Below are 18,142 nucleotides of genomic sequence, written 5' to 3' on the forward strand. Positions count from 1 at the left end.
GCATCCGTTTCTTTGATAATTTGTATGTTTAATAGGCGAGTAGCCTACTGTGCCTGTAGATTTGTTGAGTTTTAAAACATGCCGGTTTCCTTAAAATGTTTGCCTTCATCGTAGAAGAAAGTGCTCAGAAAAACTCCATATTGCACACTCTTGATTCGAACACATGACCTCAGAATTCAGACTAGATCGCTTAAGCTTAAGCTAGGCCAACACTGCTCCATTAACATTCATATTGAAATAGGAAACACAATTTAAACTTAAAACGACTCGACAAGCAAGGACCAGTTTGTACCAAAACATTACTGTACAATGTACATGAAAGACTTCTAATAACTAATTTTTGTTTTGTTTTCCGTTTTTTTTCTCACCTCCGTGGTGGTATTCTGCTCTGTTTTTTCTACTTTTCTTTTTAGTTTCATATAATAAACGGTATTGTAATAATGAAATTAATAAAAAATTTAGGGTACACTTTCTTTTCCAGTCTACCACCCCATTTGACGTAATTAATGTAACTCTTATATACTTCGTCCCAGAAATTCATACTAGCCGCTGTTGCTGCATTAGCCTGCTTCATAACTCGAAGTTTGTCATTTATTTGAAGAAAATTTTGTTCTCTGCCATATTCGGTCCATATGATATGGTTTATTTCGTGTAGGATTCCTAGAAGTGAATTATTTTTTAAGTGTTACGTTTTTTTCACAGGTTTTTCTTACCCACCTTTTTTAAAGTACAAAATATATAATATTTTTTAAAGTGAACAAATTAAAAATACTTCACCTTACTGAAATACACCTCTCAAGTTTTCAAACAGCATTTTAATTTTTTTTTCACCTTTAAACAAATCTCAAAATTCAAAACAACATCGGAACCTGTTGACAGTCACGATGGTGGATCAGCTAGGTAGTTATTATTTTCAAATTAATATTACTTTGAATTGGAATGGATATAATTAAAAAAATAATGGCTGTCAGAGAAAATTTTTACAATTACGTGGCCATTGGAAAAAAATGTATTCGTTGATTGAAACCTCAGCGATACGATTTTATTGGTAAGAATTTTGTTAATCATATAATAGGAGGACAGAGCTCTCAAGCTTAGTTGAAGGCCCTTCAACTAGTTTTTTAACGGTGAGGGATTATTTATTACAATTGAATTGGTATAATAAAAAGTTCAATAACTTTATGAATAATTTATTCATTTGATCTATGATTTGCTAACATACTTTATGGTCCCTTAATAAATAGGCATGAAGCTATCCTTACTTTAGCTCTACTTAGAAAATATAGAAACGAACTATAGGGCTATGTAAGTTGAAGTAAACTTATTGAATTATTATTTTATAGAAGTAAAGCGTCAATACTATTCGACAAATAACCAACAAATCTATGCGTTTAACTTTTCTTTACTATTATGGTACATGCCGTAGATACCTAATACTGTCTAGCCATAATAAATAATAACCTAGGAACCTTAAGCAGTTGATTCAACTTTATATACAACGATTCTTAGTACCAAAACTGTTTTAATATTTTCTTATTTATTTGTAAAATGTTTAATCGTTTTAAAATAAATTTTCTCATAGGACTAATTATGTCTAAACATCATCTTACAAGCAAACATCGAGATCAAAGATATTTTTTGTTATTTTTGTGGATAATGTTTACACACAGATTTTTATAATTATTTCGTTAAAAAAATTAAAACTGCGCGAAAAGTGACAAAAGGATTTGAGTTTACTTTAAATACGTATTTTAGATTATGCAAATAGTTGAGAGTACCAAATATTGTTTATTCTGTGTTTGTAACAAAAAATAAGCAATAAAATACATTAAATTCAAGAAATGCGAACGTCTTATTTAAATTAACATGTACATTATTTTAAGTTTAGTCTAGTCGGTAGGTAATACAAGAATACTTTTCTATTATTTACTATCCAAATATGCTTGAGACAAAGCTATTAATTGAGGAAGTAAAAGTAGAGAAGAGTCCAGGGGACTGCGTAGGAGCAGGTGGCGGTCTTGGTGGTCCAGCAGGTCGGTAATATGGACCTCCGTCGATTCGCTAAGGAAAATATGAATATTAAAAAACCTTTATATAGAAGTAAGTAAGAATTCTATACTCAAAACACCAATTATAATATCTATCAGCCGATTTTTGTTGTAGCCCATTGGCTGCGGCATTTTCTTCTCTGACTCATAAACCTGAAGAGTTTACAGATAGCACTATCTAGCACTGCTCTCAATTACAACTGAAATTTTAAATATAGAATTTATAATTCAGATTAAAATTACTTGAACTAATTGCGAATCCGGGCGATAATATGAATCAAATGGAATTTATGATGATGTGATGGATTTTTTACGCCTTACCTTTTATAGATGATAAAGAATAATATAATCCAAGATGATTAATAAAGTAACCTTAGGACATTCCAACTTCAGCGTATGGGATACCATAAGTTAGTAGTGCAAATCTAAAACCATGCAAACTATAGCGCAAGCCCAAAGTGACTTCAAAGCACTTTTTGTACCAAAATCACATAGAATGAATAAACATTTCATCAAGAAAATATGACAAGAGCAACGATAGTGTAACAAGATTCTAAAACAAAATACACAATGAAAGTAAGACGTTTGTCTCTATATAAGATATAAATTATAAAGTTTTATTATTTAACTTTATACAAAAGCATTTAATTTGCATTTAATAATTTTTAAAATCGTGTTACACGTTTTTTAATACAATAATAAAGCGTGTTTTTACCACAAACAGATAAGCCAAAAAACGATATATACAAATAACATACGTCTAAAACTAATCGAAGGCTTTATTGTTGTGGAAAGTGGATCGTCTCCTCTACCTTCGAAGTTGTCGTTTTAGTATTGTTTTTGTTTGGTCTCCTTGTAATCTGTTTAGCCATTGCACCAGAAGGCGGGTAATCCTAGAGTGTATTATATACAAACATAATAATCTTAAGGCTATTATGTAATTAAAGGTATAATTATTTTAATAAGCAGCCATAGTTACGGATCTCTTACACAGTAAATTAGTCCTTATAGAAGTTAGTTGATTAGCTTTCTGCATCTTCAATGATCAAAAAAAATCTTCATTTTTTAGTCTTTAATGTGCCGGTTTCGGCATGTTACTCCGCCACCGTATTATAGTGGGTAAATTACGCACATATATGATTCAATTGGTGCATAGCGGTTCGAACACATGAATCAAGTACGTAGGCTAACACGTTTCTCTATTTGAAAGTATTATCATTAATTATATTTACATTTACTTTCCTACTTAATTTTCTCATTAAAGTCATACATTGATATAAAGGTGGGAACTGACCAAAGTTACGAGGTGTAATGTAACATGTAATGTAATGTTACACAGCGAGCATTCGTGCAGTCAGTACGTCGTGTTACGGGGAAACCAGCGAGCAACGAGCCGCTCGTTGCTCGCTTTGAGTGCTCCACCCGGCTGTCGGTTTTTTGGCGAATCCTTTGAGTGTTACGCGGTTCGGTCAGTACGCTCTTTGTCAAAAGTCGTCCCGAGCGCACGCGCGTAGCGAGTAATCACACGTCAATCAATCAATCAATCAAACATGGAGTGGGACAAAGAAAAATCTCTGTATTTTTCTATAAAATGAGGAAGTGTTGTGGAACCCTGCTCATCCAGAGCAAATAAATTCAACAGTTCTTCAAAATCGATCGGAGACATGCGTACAAAATTTTTATACTGTCTAGTAATCATTTGGTTTTTCAAAGTTGCTATCAATGACAAACCACCATATACGCCTCTGTTTTTAAATAAGTTTAATGCCCAGTAACGTTTTTTCTTCTTCTTAATTTGGATGAAACAATAATTAAGTAGAATCAAATATACCAGCGCGTCCTCGCTGTCAGCCATCTCGTGAACACTGGCGGCGAAAGCGGAGCACAGACGTTTGACGAGCATGTTACGCCGATTTTAAAACACAGCGTAACATGCTCGATGCGTTACACGCTCGATGCGAATGCTACATTACACCTCGTAACTTTGGTCAGTTCCCACCTTAATACAACCGCCACCATTAAGAGCACAACGAGTTATAGCCTATAGGGTATCTAATCTTAGAGTCGTATATCTACCTATATACAATTTAAATGTTTATCAAAATAATGGATTGGTACGTACTTTCGCAGAATGAAGGGTAACATTTAAAAGTGTTGGGTGAGTTTCAATCACAAAGAACTCTACTTCTTGTGGTAAATATCCTTCCGCAGAGACCTATAAAGAGTACATAAATTCCATAATTCATTTGATATTTATACTTTAGAGTGTTTACTAATTTTTACTACAAGAAATAAAAGCACTTGAACGTGTGCCGCAATTAAATAGAGATACTAGGTTAGCTTGTTCAAAACAGTAATTAATTTCTGTTTGGGCTCAGATTGTGCAAAAAAGTTTGGTCCGTATTATTTAAATTTTACGTCAAGTCGTGGCCTGTTTGTGATAGTATCGTGGATGAATCGTAAAACCTCATGAATTGGTCAGCTGAATCTGGGAATATAGTTGAATTATAAACGTTTAATAATATTTCATACAACGTTTGGCCAAACTCTGGCAGTGACCAATTCTGTAGCCGCGTATCTTTACCTCCAATTTGTATGTTCCTGGTAGTAGAATGCGCCAGAACTCTCCGTATTTAGTTGTGTGGTATGTGACCTCACGTCCTTTAACGCGAATGGCGGCACTTTCCACGGGGTTACCGCTATCATCCATTACGAACCCGTGGGCACCGCGGTGAGCCTCCGCCAAGTATTTTATAAGGGACTGTGGATAAATAGTTTAAAAATATAAATTTTGCTCTCTTCTACTTCGAAAGAGTTTATCCTTTTTTAAAGATTTTTTCAGAATCGTTTGTTCAATTATTTCTAATGTTACTTAGAAATAATAATGTTACTTGAACTTTGGGCGCGACGATCATAACATTTCATCTGTTATGAAATGTAATGACTAATGAAAATTTTTGTTTACATACCTGTCTATTATCCTGCCAATACTTCGCTAATTCATGTGCAGGTGGATATTTACAACAAGATATCTCCAATGTGATTTCCATGCAGCCGTGCCACAAATAGTTATAATCTTGCATTCCTCCTGCATAATTTATACAAAAATATAATTTAATCACACCACTAACTAGCAGATTATGGTTATTAGCTACGAGTTTATGAAGTATTTATAAATTACCAGTCAGGGGATACCATGCAGCTCCATTGGTGATGCCCTTTTCGAACCTCGGTATCTCGCTCCTGCACGAAACTCCACGTGACATCTTGGCGTGGTTGTTGGAGTAGACGAGCGCCAGGTGACGGAATACATCATCGTCGGGTGCGATTGAGGGAGAGTGTGCGTAGCTTTGGAACACTGCGTTTAAGGGATATGTAGGACGAAACACAAGGTTAATCAATTTAACAATGTCTTGATAAAGGAATTTTCATAAATGATTTCCTTACTTATTTTTATACTAGGGGTTCTATAGTCAATATATTTACAACTATTTTAGGCTACTGAGTTTTAAATTATGGAGGTTAATGAAGGGTAATGGAAGGTACACCATTAATTTATAAAGTTTAAGTTATACTAATACTACTATCGCTAGGCTTTCTAAACGGGAAGATTCTATAGTGAAGTATTCTAGGATACCATGTAGGTTTGTATAAATTCACCTACATCACTCACCATGGGACCAATATATGCCTAAATTTAAGTTATCCTTGGACAAAAACGATGTTAAACGTTTCTTAATACAATTAAAATACATGTTCAAACATTGGAATTCCGCATTTAGCAATACATTACCTGAACACAATACGGAGGACCTGCATATCCCTATGAGGCAGCATGGAAAACAGGAAGCTACAGATCCATAACGATAAAAGTACAAAGTAAAAAGCCTAGGCGTATTTGTCATTTTATTACATTCTAAAACGCCTTTATACAGTTTAACTAACTACCTCTTGCTATAAGTACAATGTACATACTGTAGTTCTCAAAAGGAGGGAGCTTGTAGTTTATTATTGATCAGAATGCGAAATCGTAAAATGACTGCTTCATGACTGATTTGAGCGCGACCGCCGCTGCGAAAACCGCTGTGCGAGTTCGAAAAGTGAGTTACTGAATCGCAAGGCTGAATTAATGAAATATTAAAAAATCCAAATTGACATTTACTATCAGCTCTTACAGGCGTAAAACGGACGAAAATAATAAGTCCCTTCGCGGCATGTTACTTGGTAAGATTTTGCGTTTTGAGAATGTTTGCGCTTGTTTATTCATTAGGAAAACAACTTGCGCATCTAAGGACTCTTGCCACATTATTTATTGAAAACTACACTTACTTTTCTCGACGATATCTCTATAATTTGTTAATGAAACATTAGAAAAAAACTTGATTTTATTTTCGATTTAGCTATGTAATTATTTTACTACGTATTCTATTCAAGAATATTCATTTCGTATTTTCCACAATACTTGAGACTGAAATGTGTAAAGGTATTGCAATATGGTCATAAGTGTGATTTCAAGAGACGTGATAAAGTATTCCTTTCGAGTTATGTTTGTAAAATTCCACGATAAAAAATAGCCACATATAGTCTGTCATTATACTTACTAGAGCTGGGCGTGTTATCGAATGGATAGGAGGCAACCAGGGCTCCTCCGTGTAGAGATCCGGAAAGCACAAACTGTATCTTACTAATCCATTCCTTTACTGCTTCAGTTTCAGGCTGGGGTTGCTTGGTATTTGCTTTAAAGAAGTCAGGGAAATTTCTGTTCAAATCATATCGACGAGCGTTGTGCCTGTAATAAAAATTGAGTTCTATATCTTATACGTGGTAGGTATAATTAATTTAAAAATAAACGTAATTTAAGCCTTAATTTATAATTAGTTATTGAATGGTTTGGTAGCACTTTCGTGCTAGTTTACAAATTAATAAACATATATATTCTTGAAAAAATTCGGGTGTATAGTACGTTTATGTTTACGATTTTTTACGTACCTACCTATAGCTAAGTAAATCATTCAACAGTGCAAGGACCGGCTATAATTTTAGAAAATCTCTCGACAATCAAAAAATGCGAGTGATTTCTTATTTGGTGACAAAATTGTCATGGAAAAAATAGCTTAATAGTGTTAAATAATAACGGCTATTTGATTGGTCTCGCTCTGATTCCTCAATAATTTTGTATGATGTCAGGTGTAATTTCATGTGCAACCTGTGATTTCTTTTACATCTACTGTGGAAATGTTTTTCAAACGATATTAATAACGTGTCAGGGTTGCATTAAACAAATATGGCATAGTGCATAAAATGTTGCTTTTGTGTTTTACATTAAAGTTTCGTGTCTGTATCTGTCATAAATATCTGCAATTTGCATGATTAGCTTTTTGTACGTATATCTCTATTATTTTTCCATAATTTTAAACTAAACGATCCATAAAAAATATAGTTTATTCCGTGTATTGAAACTAAAAATAATAATAAATTACGCAGTAGAGTAGAAGAATAATTGATGAATTATTTCCTTAGCCTACCTTTTAAGTAGCTACCTGCTACACACGAATTTAGAACATTTTGCTACGCTACTCCATATAGACTATGGTTTTATGCGTTTCCGTGAAAATATTTTTCTCATAAAAATTTACTCAGAGTTCAAGGAAATATAATTTTAAAAAATCTCGAATTGATCCAGCAGTATCCGAGTTTTATACAGACCCGTTCCCGAAAAGGTAATTAGCCTTCCGTCTTTTTTACATTAAAGACACAGCAACTGGTCCTGTGAGTTAAGGTCCTTCACCTACCCACCACCAACTCACACACTAGAAATAACCAAAAAAATTCACGAAGTATTTACCTGCCATGAATGGTGTCGCATTGTCCCTCACGCGAGATTGAGTACCCGTCCGGATTCATTGATGGCATAAGGTGAATACGTGTATTGTCTAATAACCATTTTATGTATGAATCGCTCTCGTAGGACGTTACTAGGTACTGAAATTTTAGAACAAGAAGTATGTAGGAAGTTATAACATTAAAAATACCTCTTTTTCGTTTAAACATAGATATACCATAAGCATCTGAGTACGATATGCATAAATAAACTGTTCTATTAGGTTAGCAAATAATAGTAAAAAAAAATACCTGAATTAAATGCAAAAGTAACTCCCTTCCAACAACTTCGTTTCCGTGTATGTTTGCTACGTACTTGACGTCGGGCTTGCCAATCATGTGCTCATATGGTGAAGCTGATACTACCATCACCCACAGTTCACGTCCTAAAATAGTATTTAAAATAACATATTTAAAACGCCTTTTTTTAACTGCATAACTGATCATACTTTCTCAAAGTAGCGCGCACGAAAGAAAAGGATGAAAACGTGGGAAATGCATGTCTAAGACATGCAATAATGAAACATGAAACATGAAAAATGGGTTTTTTTAAAACCTGCTGAAACAAGGATATTTTCATTAATTCAAATAAAGAACCAGTTTTATTCGTTTACCTTGGACAGATTTTCCGATAGAGTAGAGCGCTGTAAGAGAAGGATGACGAGTAGATACTGCTCGTAGATATCGTGTCATCTGGTCATGGTCGTGGTAGCTGAACTCCAGCTCGGTACCAGCATCACGAGACTCTTGCTCACCTTCATTAGGTTGACCTTGTCCTGCTATTATTACGTGTATATAAATATGTTAATCAAATGAACATGAATTATATTTATGAGTAACTAGCTGGCCTGGCGAACATCGTACCGCCTAACAGTCGATTTTTTTTAAAATACTTATTCTGCTATTCGGGACACGGGTCTAGCTAGTAAGATAAAAAAAAGAAAGTTGATAAGACAACAAATACAGTATGTCAAAAAATAAAAATTTACCTTTCCGGAACCCCTCCACTAACACTTGAACTTTATAATATGGTATTAAAGTTCAAATTGACGTTTAAGTATTATTACGAATATTTTGTATGGGAATATAGAAGTGTTGTTTTTACACTTTTTCACTCAATTTTTTAAATTTTTCTCTCCGTAAGAACCATCCTCGTACTTCAAGGAATATTATAAAAAAAGAATCAGACAAATCGGTCAAGCCGTTTTCATGTTATGTCGTGACAACGGAAAACGGCTTTCATTTTTATATATATAGATTTATGTAAAATACGACATTAAATAAATCTTAGAAAGGGTACGGATTTTTTTTTAGTGCAAAGGAGGTATTTAAAGACTAAAGTTTGCGCCTGGTAGATAGTACCGGTGACCTCAGAGCTGGTGAATTCCTCGCTCAACAACACAACAACAAGGAAATACCAGTCATAAAAGTTTGCCACACGGACCAAACTTGTTAAATTGTTTAAGTTTTTTATTTACAATTTTAAATTATTATGTAGATTAAGATTGTATAATCTTGTTCAAGCTATATGTCGTTATTGTTTGTTGTTTTATCCTATATATCTTTTTTCGTGACTGTGTAATATTAAACAAACTTTGTTAAATACTTTTGTCATAAAAGTAGCCACTTAATTGTAGTAGGGGTTTGCTGGATGGTCTGTTTTTTAATGAACCGCGCAACATTATGCTACACTCACCTTATACTTTGTTTAAATTGAACATTTCTATTTCTAGGGGTTTGAGACATTGCAAAAGAGCGGATACATTTGTTACCACTAAGCGCTTTAATTTAGGGTTTTACGCTCCTCACAAAATGGCTAGAATGTGCAATAAAAAAATAAAATAATAAAATAATAGCTAAAGCCTGCAAATACAGGGGTCTAGGCTCCGAATATGATTTTGTCCTATTCGGTGTCGAGACCCTTGGTCCGTGGGGTCCTAGCGCTTTAAGGATTTTTAAGGAAATATCAAAAAGGTAGTATCACAAAGAATTAGTCTAGCGATTCAAAGGGGGAACGCTGCCAGTATCTTCGGAACCTTGTCTAAAGGGACTCCTTTTAATAATATATTTTAAGGTTAGTTATTGTTTTTATAATTTTTCTTTTTTTGGGCATTTGTGTGTTGGAAACAAATGATAAGATATGAGATAGGATTTGATCGCCAATAGGAAGGGCATTCTTTTATCACTCTTTTAGGTTCTTTTGATATTGTTTGTATTTTAAGGTCTTTTTTGTAATATTTATCTTAAGAAACTTGTTAATTATAAGCCTTATTACATTATAAGTACTATGTTGATGCACATATATATCGAGACCACACATTGAATCTAATTTGTATAATCTTTTTTTTCTTATGTTGATTTGGTGCTATAAATAAATATTTACAAAAATAAAACGATGCTTCTTTTATTTTATCATCAAAATAAATCGGTATCGGATAATATTAAGCATCAAATCATAACTGCAATAGTTCAAAAAAGACGAAATATAGTTTGACTTAAATATGACGCGACTATGCGTTGTTGATTCCGTCTTTTTGGTTGTTTATATTTTTAAAGACATTAAGAAAGATAATAGCGCAGTGCAAACTTAACAGTTTAATTCTAAATTATTAAATATAAAGCCTCCATATATACTTTATTTCAATCTAGCCCTGATATTGTTCAAAAGCGTAGATAAGCTTAAAATAGCATGCCTCAAATATCGAATGAATATTTCATCGTCCCTTTACTTTGCAAGGTAATAATCTCAAAAATGCATAATTGCATAAAAAGTAGACAGTAATTGATTCTATAATCTAAGTATAGGTTCTGGTTCCTTATCTGGTTGCGTGGAAGAGATCGCCGTTGCCCTCCTTATTTTTTTACTATTATATTTGTACTGATTGTTTCAACAAAGTATCAAATAAATATGTAGGTACTTACCAGGTAAATTAATATCCGCGTGCTGCGCCAACGTCGTTCCTACTATGCTCAGCAGTAAGAGTATTCGACAAATCTCTCTCTTCCAACCCATCTGAAATAATTACTTCTCTTATAATGATATTTTAAATTATAACATGAATTAATCGTTAACCTCCGTAAGTTAACGTCATTATTAATAATTATATACATGAAACAGATAACTCAATAAATGTCCTATTTTCCGTGTCTTATTAAATTATCTATTATTCACTCATATTATTATTATTCAGTAATTACTATAGAAATTTAGCCTTTCTCGACACATTGCGCGATTACTTGATAGTAATAATCTATGCCCCAAGTTGTATTTATACAAAATATTTTTTTAATTTACTATTTTTTAACAATGCACCCATTTAAACCACGTTAACGTAAATAACTTTTTCCGCTTTGTACGAACATTATAATTATTGGTGGTCGCTGGTCCACTAGGCAAGTGGGCAAGGCACTATCACGACCGGTCTATTTGAGGGTCACTGGGTTAGCTGGTATATTAATTATACTGTGTGAAGAATTTATAGAGAGTTTATATAAAACCTTATGAAGTACGTACTCATCACTATGTTTTATTCACATTAGGTTCCGTTGTTTATTTATCCTAGCCGGTCGATTAAATTAGGCAATCATGGTGTTAAAACTGGTTATATACTATTTATTTTTAAGTTTTTAAATGTGTAACTTTACATAACGGTAAATTGCTTAAAATTTCAATTCCTTGACTTTTATTAGGTCAAATAACTTCCTGCCAGATTCGTGCTGGTTTTCGTATAGAAAAAAGAAAGTTATAGCGGTATCACAAACCATTGCCGAGGAATTATTGTAGTGGCCTGAGATTTTAATGTTCTATTTATTACTTTTTTTCCCAAGAGCCACCTAAACGTATTATAAATTACACGTTTTCGTAACTATGCAAAAAACCTACACAGGGGAGCGTATATATCTATACTTATAATTAATACATAATAATTATATAGTTTGCTCATATATACCTATATAGTAATCACGAGTGTGGGAATCCCATTTTGAAGGTACAATAACAATATTAGATACGGTATTAAATTATATTTTATTAAAACAGTAGCTGTACTAATATTGCTCTAAGAAGAGTAAGTCACACAATACAATGACATTCTAAATCCTTAGCCCAACTTGTTTTTACGTATATTTAGGTTTACACAATGACTTAAATATATACAATTAGTATGAAAACCTAAAAAAATACTAATTGAAACTCTTGATTTTCACATCGTGACGATCAACAAACAATGCAACACACTTTTTGCTCAGTGAAAGTTTTAAACAAATGCGATTTGAATTGCTAAGCATGAATTCTGCAAGTAGTACATAACTTCACATACGCCTTACTTAACGAGATTCATTTTGGGCACTTGAACTTGAATTATATTTTCGAAATGACACAGTAACTTTACAAACTTTATATATATTTTAAAAACAGCTGTTGTTTTACTTCTAAATGATGCCTATGCTTCTTACCGAATTGTGACCCATGGAGTGGTATATTTTTTAATATATTTTTTAGCCAGTGTTTAACATTAAATGTTTAAAATCAAAGGCGAGAACAACCTTGAAAACGCGAAAAGAGGTCAATAGCAATTATTAATATTAAATATGTGAACTGGTATATAATCGCTATGCACCAGCGTGACACAAACAGCTTTATTAAGGTAAATGAACGATATCAAAACTTTGAATGCGGTATTTTCTTAGATTCGTGCTAATCATCAAAATATTAGATTAGTGTTAATTTCTTATAAAAATTATAGCGAAACATAAGAATTAGACGCATTTCGTAACTTGCGATCATAACATTCTCATTATATCCAAAATATAGTTCAAAGTGAACACTTTTTAAAAAGAAAACTTAAATAAGTAAAGAATCTTTGTCCTAAAGTTTGTAAGCTTAAAAGTTTTTAAAAAAAAACAACATACCTTTTACCGAAATTATTTTCGGTTTTATAAACACTAAAAGTTTTTTGTTCTCATTTGTTAGTCACGTATATTAATAACTCGCGTTAGGAATGTGGTCGCATAAGTCAAAACAGGGACAAATCAGTCCTTGTGACCGAACGACTGAAGCTCAACTGGCGACTGAGACCGCTCTGCTAAGTGCTAACCACGGGTACCGCATCATCTGCGTCGACGTACACAGACACATGATCGGAAAGCACTTTCTCTTGAAACAAGCCTCTATAAGCCCCTAACTCAAAGGAATAAGGTTTACTTTATGGTTGTTCTACTTGGTAATTTTCTTCTCTGGTCGCGGCATAGAAGTGACGGTACAAAGTTATTCATAGCCTATGGCCGTGACGTCGGAGTCTCAAACGCTTTTCCCGAAGATAAAATTACATTGACGCCTACTTGATATTTTATATTAATAGGTAATTTGAAGCAACTTCCTAGTTTAATCTGTTTACTCCCACGTTTCATTGATACCTTCTAAAATAATTATGTTTCTTAAAAAAATACAATGTAAGGTAAGGTTTCTTATATAATAGGAGTATCTATCTATTAAGGAAAAGAAAAAGGGCACTTAGCCAATATTCTTCAATTTCCTGCATTCGCCTGCCAATACTGTTTCTTTCTGATACAGTTGGATTTATTATTTATTTAATAAATATATTCAGTATATAATAAAACTTATTTGCCTACGAATTAATCCATTTTATATGATAATAATAACACTTTACATCACAATAACACAACATAAGAAAAAAAAGAACACGTAGCATACAGTAAGACAGTTTCTTCCAAAGTCGAAACAAATAAAAACATAATAAACCTGCCGGTTTCCTCAAAATATTTTCCTTCACTATACGAACAAGTATTGACGCACGTGGACAGAAAATTCCATTGAGGCACAACCGGGATTCGAACCTACGATCTCAAACCAACGAACACATATAGGTTAAATTAATAACAATAGCACGATTGGGGTTTTCCCGAATTCGACACTAGCGTATTTAGTAATCATAAATATTTTTTTTACTAATATATTTTGTTGTATACAATTATTATAAGTATTAATCAAACCTTACAATAAATGTGTGATGTTTATCTCAATTGAATACCGTTTTATGTTTAACGTGGATGTACATCTTAGAAATTCGTTTAGTTAGTTGCTTGAACTTATACTCAAAGGTTTGGCTCTTCCTATAATTCTTCTTTGAATAATTGAGTTTCCCTTAGTGAATATTTCATTGCCACGTTCTAGAGACACTTTAAAATTAAAATAACAATACGACAAGGTCTTTGCAGTACTTTTTCTTGTTCTGATAGTTTTGCATTCAGCAACTGGGTCAAGGTCGCAGAGATCTGATAAAACTACCCTCATATGAGAGCTCTTCGGTAATTCTTGTTTGAGTTGCAAAACTGTCATCTTTTTGTGTTATAAGCGTGCAGATTACAATCAAGCGAAGAGATTATGAATTTGTGCTCGTCTATCCTGTGATTACTTTTATAGATTTCCAATTGAAGTATATTGAAAAGGATTAACTAAAATATTATATTAATTAAAAGTAAAAATTTATTCAACTTAATATACTTACATATAAGTAAATTATGTTATTATAATTAGCACGATCTTGTAGGCTTGGTCCTCCGAGACGTGTCATACATTCTAATCACTCTCTCTAACGCTTGTCAGCGTTTGAAAATCTGACCCATCTACTATATTATACCTTAAACCGTATGTCTGAAGTAACCTTTAATGGGGCATATAAGAATATTGCACCGTGTGCACGCAATTAATTATTGATCTGGATTTTTTACTGGTAATACTTAAATAATGGTTAGAAAAAGTTTTTTCAATTGTTGTTTCATATAAATAATAACTAAATGTATCGAAATGAACGCTATCGTAGGCCAAGTACAATTATTTTTTCAGTTAATAAAATTTACAATGATGATGATATTGAATTATCCTTAATGGGAAAGGCAAAGGACTTTAGTCCATACAGCCTAAAATTTACAACACCTTATGACGTCGGTCCGGATAATTATTTCAATAAATGACTAGTTGGGTGTTGACCTGCGATCATTGATATACAAAAAACCCTATATGCACAGTCTCATATAAAAGTAACGCTCGAAAGTGTCCCGAAACACTATTTCTGTCCATAACAGTATATGTTACAAGCATATATTATTGCAAAATCAACCTTACGCGAATTGCTTAAAGTTGTTATTACAACGCAGTGTATACGTACTTAATGCAATAAAATTTTACGACCGACCGTGGTCGGTAGGACAAGGTATTGAGTGGAGTCGAACATGACTTTTTTATTTACAACTATTTAACATAATTTTAAATTTATCCGACTTTTCGGGTGCTTTACAGCGTGAGTGGTCACGGTGACTGAAGACAAAAGGTGTTGGATGTTAAATAGTTGTAAATTTATAATAATACATAACTTTAATCCGGTTAAAAAGTTTTTTCTTTAAATAAAAAAAAAATGTTAAATTGGCTACCTCCTGACCCACACTTTATATAGCGTAAATATATTTATCAAAAACTACACACAAAAAAGTTCAAGAGTACATAAATTTATTTATAAAAAAAAACACAAATAAATAACATCGACTCCACTTGTAGACGCGAGACTATTTGAAATGAGCGCACAATTTAGAATGTTGCGCTCATTTTTTGAGGACGTTTTTTTGACGTTGAGTGTGCATCTTGGGTTTTTTGTATATCAATGCCTGCGATATATAGTCATCATTTATTTGAATTTGGAATATACAATAAGGCAATTAAAACAGTATATTTGTACAGCATATACATTTGTAACATTCAAATAAGGAAACTAAAATTTAAATTGAATTATACTAATAAAATTTAAAATTTACTTATGAGAATAGTAATTAAATGAAAATAAAATTAATAAATCAGTCGCGCTACACCCTTTTTTTAGGCCTGTGCCTCAGACTTCTGTATCTGTATCATGATGATTTGTCAATCTCATAGGCAATAGTTGATCAGCCTACTGTTCCTGACACACGCCGTCGATTTTTTGGGTCTAAATGCGCACATAGAAAGACGACCTCAGGGATGAGAGTTGCACAATGAAACCACTTGGCCAACACTGCTCTTAAAAGTAATTAAATATAATGAAAAAATATATATGTATAAGGATACTGACTCTTTATTTTATTATTATTAGAATATATTTATATTGCTGTGACTATATAACCAATTGATAATGAGAATGATAGATTTGGCTTTCTGTAAATCGACACTTTGCTACATAACTTAGGAAGTTGAAAGATAAACCATTTCCTTCATTCCGACGCTTCCGATAGCGCTTCGATTCATTTTCCCGTGTGTGGCATTTTGAAATAAGGTTAGTAGATTGAATGTGGAATTGCGAATTAAAAATTTATACATAAAAATTTAATAAAAATACTCAATCGTTTGACATTTTTGTCTCGTAATGTTTTTGTGACGAAGTTTTTAGTTTTCATGTCTGTTAAAATATTTTTATATGAAAAATCATAGTTTTCCGCATTACCCAGGAAGATGACTATTAAAACAAATATTTTATGCATTATTATTGACTCTCGGTAGATGATCATTCAGTGGAGAATATTTACTAATTTTGCAAGAAATTATTGGTTATATTTTCTCTGTAATTTTTATAAGGCATACTAGATGTAGACATAGTTCACGCTATAATACATGTAAATTCTATTAAAAATATTTATTAACTAACACTTCGATACATTAATATTACGGCGGACTTTTCACTAAGAAGCGATCCTTTCCAGGCAACCCTACTTTCTAAGGATAATGTGCAGAAGTGCATATAAGTAAATTAATAAAATTACAAATAATAATGTTGAGTTACTAAACAAACTAAAAAAATTAAAATAACTTAAAGTTTATGAATCACGATTAATATAGAGCATTTGTCATCAGCCTTATATTTATAAGGCTGATGGCAAATGCTCGAATGCTTTAATAAGTTTAAAGACTGAGCTCATCTGATTTCTAGAGATGAGGATATCCAAACTTTGCACCGTAAGGAGTCCGAGTAGGAGTTTCAAGGATTTAACACCAGAAAGGAACATAAAATTATCTTTTAAATAACTGGATATTTAAAATCAAGAAAATAAAGCTGCAACAAGTTGACTCCTTTTAATAATATTTAATTTTAGTTATAAAAAAATAATATACAAAAAAATGAAATAAATAACTAAACTTAACATAAACTAAAATATATTATTAAAAGTAGTCCCTTTAGGCAAGGTTCCGAAGATACTGGCAGCGTTCCCCCTTTGAATCGCTAGACTAATTCTTTGTCCGAGGTAGCTGCCAGATCTTCGGTCTCCTGTGATCGACTAACCTTTTTGAAATTTCTTTAAAAAGCCTTAAAGCGCTAGGACCCCACGGACCAAGGGTCTCGACACCGAATGGGACAAAATCATATTCTGAGCCTAGACCCCTGATTTGCATGCTTTAGTTTTTCAGCCGCTTCACAAGCTGCACCAGCTCTGTAGTTGGTTCCATGTAGATGGGAAGGGGCCAGCGTGTCTGAACAGGTTGCATCCCATACCCGGCCCATCTTCCATGGAATCAAACTCATACCATCCGGTCTCTTGCCAATGTGTATGTTTTGTTTCATATCCCTTTTAGTTATTATATTTTAATGTTAGTTATTGTTATTTTTATTATTAATTGTTTTCATTTATAGAATGATCATTGAAATACAATATTAAAATACAGTTAAAATATATATGTAAAATGACTCTTGTAGGATGACTTTTAATTGGTACGTTTTCAAAACGTACATGCATTAAACGTAGGTAGGTACACGACGTCGTTTTGGTTTACGTAAGTCGAAATGTACTCGTAGGTAATAAGCAAACTAACATTTATTCACCATTCACAATAGTACTGTACGAACCTGGAATTTTGTGATAAAGTATTAGTTAGAAGACTCTTTATCAAATATTCAAACAGCTTAATTTAACGAAATGCCAATACATAACCTCGACATTTTAACTGCAAAGTCTACAACGCTAATTTATTTTGTGAAACAGCGAGTACAATGTAATTTAATTTACTTTCACCACTTTCAACCTTCGATTTAGTTATTATAAATATGGACTTACAAAAACAGGAGACCAGTAATCATGTGGAGCATTAATGTTTTCCAAGCCTGGAAATATCAGTTTTACGCTTTATATGTTAGAACGAACACTAGAATTGATTATAGCCATTTCTTTCATAGTAT

General features: G+C 32.7%; 1 protein-coding gene across 6 annotated transcripts; it reads right to left on the minus strand.

Annotated features, from left to right (window-relative positions):
* Window positions 1-1,174: 1,174 nt before the first annotated feature.
* Window positions 1,175-13,011, minus strand: LOC125049087 (carboxypeptidase D-like). Of its 6 annotated transcripts, XM_047648177.1 has the most exons (13): window positions 12,840-13,011; window positions 10,851-10,941; window positions 8,543-8,707; window positions 8,181-8,314; window positions 7,894-8,030; window positions 6,650-6,837; window positions 5,842-5,898; window positions 5,230-5,406; window positions 5,018-5,136; window positions 4,633-4,809; window positions 4,171-4,263; window positions 2,807-2,941; window positions 1,942-2,061 (listed from the first exon to the last, which is right to left on the minus strand). In XM_047648177.1, exons 2-12 carry the CDS (start codon window positions 10,939-10,941, stop codon window positions 2,828-2,830), a joined length of 1,452 nt encoding a protein of 483 aa, XP_047504133.1. In that variant the 5' UTR covers window positions 12,840-13,011; the 3' UTR covers window positions 1,942-2,061; window positions 2,807-2,827. The 6 variants fall into 6 exon arrangements, with proteins under 6 accessions (XP_047504132.1, XP_047504134.1, XP_047504131.1 ...); XM_047648176.1 differs by lacking the exon at window positions 2,807-2,941 and having other exon boundaries at window positions 1,175-2,061; window positions 8,543-8,704; XM_047648178.1 differs by lacking the exon at window positions 2,807-2,941 and having other exon boundaries at window positions 1,175-2,061; window positions 5,842-5,871.
* Between the last annotated feature and the right edge of the window lie 5,131 nt (window positions 13,012-18,142).

Source organism: Pieris napi, chromosome 4 (assembly GCF_905475465.1).
Source record: "Pieris napi chromosome 4, ilPieNapi1.2, whole genome shotgun sequence".
NCBI classification, from domain to species: domain Eukaryota; kingdom Metazoa; phylum Arthropoda; class Insecta; order Lepidoptera; family Pieridae; genus Pieris; species Pieris napi.

Excerpts from the sequence above, each read along its gene's own strand:
- LOC125049087 (XM_047648175.1), bottom strand. The coding sequence starts at position 10,941 with ATGGGTTGGAAGAGAGAGATTTGTCGAATACTCTTACTGCTGAGCATA. Across the intron at positions 5,899-6,649 it reads CGATAACACGCCCAGCTCTA|CTTCCTGTTTTCCATGCTGC; the intron begins GTAAGTATAATG and ends ATGGATCTGTAG. Across the intron at positions 2,062-4,170 it reads TTACCCTTCATTCTGCGAAA|CGAATCGACGGAGGTCCATA; the intron begins GTACGTACCAAT and ends TATTTTCCTTAG.